This window comes from Alligator sinensis, unplaced genomic scaffold, assembly GCF_000455745.1.
Source record: "Alligator sinensis unplaced genomic scaffold, ASM45574v1 scaffold1488_1, whole genome shotgun sequence".
NCBI classification, from domain to species: Eukaryota; Metazoa; Chordata; order Crocodylia; family Alligatoridae; genus Alligator; species Alligator sinensis.
Genome location: NW_005843097.1, coordinates 325,462 through 329,969, shown reverse-complemented (window position 1 = coordinate 329,969; position 4,508 = coordinate 325,462). Strand labels below are relative to the sequence as shown.

Sequence of the window (4,508 nt, the reverse complement as noted above, 5' to 3'; positions counted from 1 at the left end):
GCCCAGGCTTCAGCCCATGCTGCCTTCGCCAATTTTGATGCCTTCGGAGCCGGGTTTGGGGGGGCCTTGGCCCCCTTCTCCCCCCAGCCCCTGCCCACAGGTAAGAGGGTGCTCCTGGGCTGGGGTAGGGCCTAATGCCTGGGTTCTCTCCTCATCTGGGAGGGGAGTGGAGTCCATATGGGTTTGGAGCAGGGACAGGCACCTGGGTCCTCTCTAGTTATGGGGGGAGTTGGGGGGCTGGGGTCTTGGATGCCTGGGTCCTCCCTAGTTATGGAGGGAGTTGGGGGTCTGGCGGGTTAGATCAGGGTGGGGGGGTGCTGAGACCCCAGACACCTGGGTTCTCTTCTGCATGCAGTCTGCTGCAAAAAGAAACAAGCAGTTTTTCTCCAGGCTGGGAATTAAGGTAGGACCCTCCCCAAAACTAGGTGGGGTAGAGGGCCTCATGCTCAGCTGATGGATCTCTCTTCCCCCTCCTCCGCCAGTAGGGGGCGTCTCCCCGAGTGCCTTTGGCACCTCACCCCCCAGCCAGCCAGCCCAGATCCTGGACCTGAGCGGAGCCCCTGGCAGGTATTGCAGGGGATTCCTTCCTGGCTTTTGGGGGTGGGGTTGCATCTCATTACTGTAATTAACCCCCAGTGCATTCTGGGGCAAGGGAGTTTGAGGGGTATAAATAATCCCTTCTCACCCCCATGTCTGTCTGGCTCTTTCCCCCCAGCATCTTCCAGCCCCTGAGCCAGCCCAGCCCGGCTCCTGCCTATGGGGGTAAGTAAGCCCCATAATTGCTCCCCTCTCTCCTTCCTTGCCTGGGGTATCACTGCTCCCCTCTAATCTCCCCACTGTCTGTTACAGCCTTCACCAATCCCTTCGCTTCTCCACCGCCTGCCCGGCCCTCAACCAATCCCTTCCAAGCTAATGGCTTGACACCAGGTAAACTCCATCCCTATCCTAGGCTCCACCCCCTTCCTAGGCCACAGCCTCTAAGCTGGGAAGGGGGAGCTAGGTGCTGAATTCCATCCCCCCAGACATAGTGAAGTGGGGTAGATTTAGGATCCTCCCCTAGGGTAAGCCCCATCTCCCTATGCAGGCCTTACCCCTGCCTAGGCTCTACCCCCTGAGCTGGGAGGTGGAGCCAGGTGCTGAATTCATCCCCTGTCCCTGACGTGACAAAGTGGAGGAGACATAGGAGCCTCCCTTAGACTCACCCCCCTTCCCAACTTGTTTTGCAGGTGTTGCCTTCTCAGTGGGGTCCCCAAGTGGGTTCGTGACCCCCCAGGCCTCGCCTGCCCCCGGCGCCTTCCCCACACCCTTCCAGGCTTCCATTTTCTCCCAGCCAGCGCCACTGGGCCCGCAGCCAAATGGTGAGCAGTAAGGCATTCTGGAATGGGGGGTATTGGGAAGCAGTGCACGCTGGGGGCAAAAAAAGGGCTCTCTCCCACATGCTCCCCTTCCTTCTAGCATGCTTTGCAGTCCCAGTAGGTGTTCTCTCCCAGCCCTCAAGGACCATGGGGGTTAGAGCAGTGGGGGTGGGAGCCCTCGGACACCTGGATTTTTTTTCTCAGTGGCTGATCTCTCCTCTCCTCTCCTCTCCACAGGCTCCAGCTTCGGGTTGGGTGCTACCAAAGTGGGGCAGCCTGTCAGTGTCTCCACCAATCCCTTCCTGGTGAGTGTGACCCTGCCCTCATCCACCTGCCTATCAGGAGGAGGGGGTGGACCCTTGGGTTTGAATGGCTCTGCCCCCATAACCACACAGTTCTCTCTCCGCAGACAACAGCTCCTGCAACAACGCACTTCGTGGTCAAGCATCCGGCCACCAACCCCTTCTTATAACCACCCCTGCCCCCAGCCAGTAGAGGGCGCCTCTTGAGCACGTGATGGCTGGGGGGGGGGGGGGCCCGCGCCCGGCCCTTTAAATACTCTCAAAGCATCCTGGGACTTGGAGTTTGAAGTCAGCTGTCAGAAGCAAGGCATGCAGGGAAAGCAGGGGCACGCTGGCCCTTTAAGAGGGAAGAAATGGCTGCCTCAGTGCAGGCTGGGACTTGTAGTCTGGTTGGGGGCGGGGCTTAAAACCCCAGCCCAGCCCAGCCCCATCCTTGTCCTGACCAGCCTGAGTGTAAGGCCTGAGTGTGAGGTGTGTGGTGGAAGAACCCAGGTGTCCTGGCTCCTGGCCTTCCTCCCCTCCCAGAGCCAGGAGAGAACCCAGGAGTCCGGGTGCCCCCCCATCTCAGCTCTTAAACCCCACCCCCCCTCGCACTTGCTGCTTGGTATAAAGCCTCTATTGGACTTTGGGCTGGTGCCATGCGTGGTCTGTGGGGCTGGGAGATGGGTGGGAGGGACCTGGACTCAGCCTTGCCTCCAATTAACACGAAATGCAGTGTGTGCGCCTGTATGAGCCCCCCATTGCTCTTGTGCCCTCCTCCTCACCCCAGCTGTGGGTGTGGCCTCATGCATGTGTTTAGGATGATGTGTGCCCACATGCACATGTGGCTGGGGGAGGGTACACCTGTGTGCTTTTATTCACAGGTGATGGCTGTGATTGGACAAAGGAGGAATGGAGTTTGGCTCCTGTGGAGACAGAGAGGGGTGGGGTAGGGAGGAAGTAAACACCAGTACAGGGAGCCCAGGCCCCTGTTCATTCCCCGGTCCATGAGCCATGATGGACCTAGATCTCTGGGCTCCAACCCTCACAGACAACCCAGGTGTCTACCGTGTGGTACGTAACTGGTCCTCCATGTCTCTGGGCGGGCAAGCAGAGTCCTTGCCGAAGGCAGAGCTTCCTCATGGGGGCATGGTCAAGAGGGGTGTGGCTGCTAGGGCCCCACCCACCAGCATCCCTGCCATGTGGCTGCTTCAGGAGCTCCTGCAAGGGAGAGGAGAGGTCATGCTCACCCACTATGCCCTGCCCTCTCTTCTCCCCCCATATCCACCTGGGTTGCAGGAAGTACAGGATGATGCATGCTATTGGGCCGTGCCACTGGGTCGTCATGGTGGTGACACTGGGTGAGATCATGGGGATGGGCGCCAGGAAACTCTCTAGGGCTTCCAAGGAGAACATGAGCCCTGGGAGGGGACAGAGGTCAGCCCGGATGCCTGGGTTCTTTGGCAAGGAAATAGAGGCCAAGGGGCCTGAGCATGGGATCCCAACGTCTGGGTAGGGAGTGGGGAGTGCGGCCTGGTGGGTTGGAGCAGGAGGGAGGGGGTTGACAGCCCGGATGCCTGGGTTTCTCTCCCTGCTTGCCCTTACCAGAGAGGCTGAGAGCACAGTGCTGCCGGTAGCGGGGGTCCCTCAGGGCCCAGGCCAGGCTGGCATTGAGGGCCATGTGCTTAGTCCCTGTCAGCAGCACCAGTGCTCCTAGCAGGGCCCCTGCCCTGATGCTACCCAGCCCCCGCTTCAGGGGGGCTCCTAGCCCCTGCAGTGCCACCAAGTTCAGGCCGAGATGGGCCCAGCCTAGGTGGTGGAAGGGGCTAGGAGCAAGTGCCCCACTGCTGCCCGCCCCCCCCCCAACGGCCTCCACACTCAGGCATGTGGCTGGGGGGGTGCCCATCGACACAGGTGCAGCCCCAAGGCCAGGGCTGTAACCAGGAGCGTGGCCAGGGGCAGCCTGGGGAGCCTCCATTGTCAGGGGAGAGGTGCTAAGGGGGGTGTGAGGCAACAAGAGGGAGCTGTGGGGTTGGATTCAGGGGCAGGGGCAGGCTTGGTGGGGGGGTCCAGGTAGGTGCATGTTTGCAGCTATTACCATATTTCCCCCACATATCTTTGTGTGTGTGGGATTGTGTATTATATGCCAAAAATTATGGTACTTTACAGGCTTTCAGCTGCTAATGCCCCTTCCCCTCCCCCAGACCTGTGAATTCCTTAGGCTTTTGCTGAGGACCACCCTGCTCTGGTCTAGGAGTGACAGGTGGCTTCTTGCAGTAAAGCATTGCCAAGTTAGAGGTGTTGGTCTTTGACTGTGTGAGCAAGGCATGGTGGGACATGGGAGGACTTGGGCCCTGCAGTATTATGAGGTAGTGTGGGCCCCAGGGCATTATGGGGTAGGGAGATGGTGCTACGCCCATGGCATGATGGGACAGGAGAGAGAGGTAGGGCACTATACTGAAATCTAGGGCATTATGGGATACGAGCTGGCTCAGGGCCTGGGGCACTATGGGATATGGAGGCCGGGGCGGGGCTCGAACCCGCGATCTCAGGGGCTTCATAAAAGGGAAGGAGGGGGGGTGACAAGGCAGCCTTTGACATCGGCAGGAGCTAACGGGGCGCCCGGGAGCGCGCCGGCGGCACCTCATTGGTCGAAGTGGGGTAGGTGGGTGTGCCCCCTCGGTTACACAGAGAGATGTCCTCTCCCATTGGCCGAGCGGGGAGGCGGGCTCCGGCACACCGTGAGGCGTCCGGATTGGCTGCCCCCCTTCTCTTGGTTTTTGGGGGTCTTTTTTGCACCCCGCGTCGCCATTGGCCCGCCGAACCGGCGCTTCCTATTGGCTCCCGCCCCGCCCCCCACCATGGGCCAAGC

The 4,508-nt window shown here is 60.3% G+C and overlaps 1 protein-coding gene across 5 annotated transcripts in view; it reads left to right on the top strand.

Annotated features, from left to right (window-relative positions):
* AGFG2 (ArfGAP with FG repeats 2) overlaps positions 1 to 2,285 on the top strand; it is a 3,846-nt gene extending 1,561 nt beyond the window's left edge. Inside the window, exons 5-11 of one of the 5 annotated variants that reach the window (XM_014526647.2) lie at positions 3 to 100; positions 486 to 567; positions 716 to 762; positions 850 to 927; positions 1,227 to 1,358; positions 1,593 to 1,660; positions 1,765 to 2,285. In XM_014526647.2, the coding sequence (XP_014382133.1) occupies positions 3 to 100; positions 486 to 567; positions 716 to 762; positions 850 to 927; positions 1,227 to 1,358; positions 1,593 to 1,660; positions 1,765 to 1,827 (568 nt within the window). In that variant the 3' untranslated portion in view covers positions 1,828 to 2,285. Of the gene's footprint in view, positions 1 to 2; positions 101 to 482; positions 568 to 715; positions 763 to 849; positions 928 to 1,226; positions 1,359 to 1,592; positions 1,661 to 1,764 lie in introns of all 5 variants that reach the window. The other 4 variants (XM_014526646.2, XM_014526649.2, XM_014526648.2 and 1 more) reach the window with 4 other exon arrangements.
* The last annotated feature ends 2,223 nt before the right edge of the window (positions 2,286 to 4,508 follow it).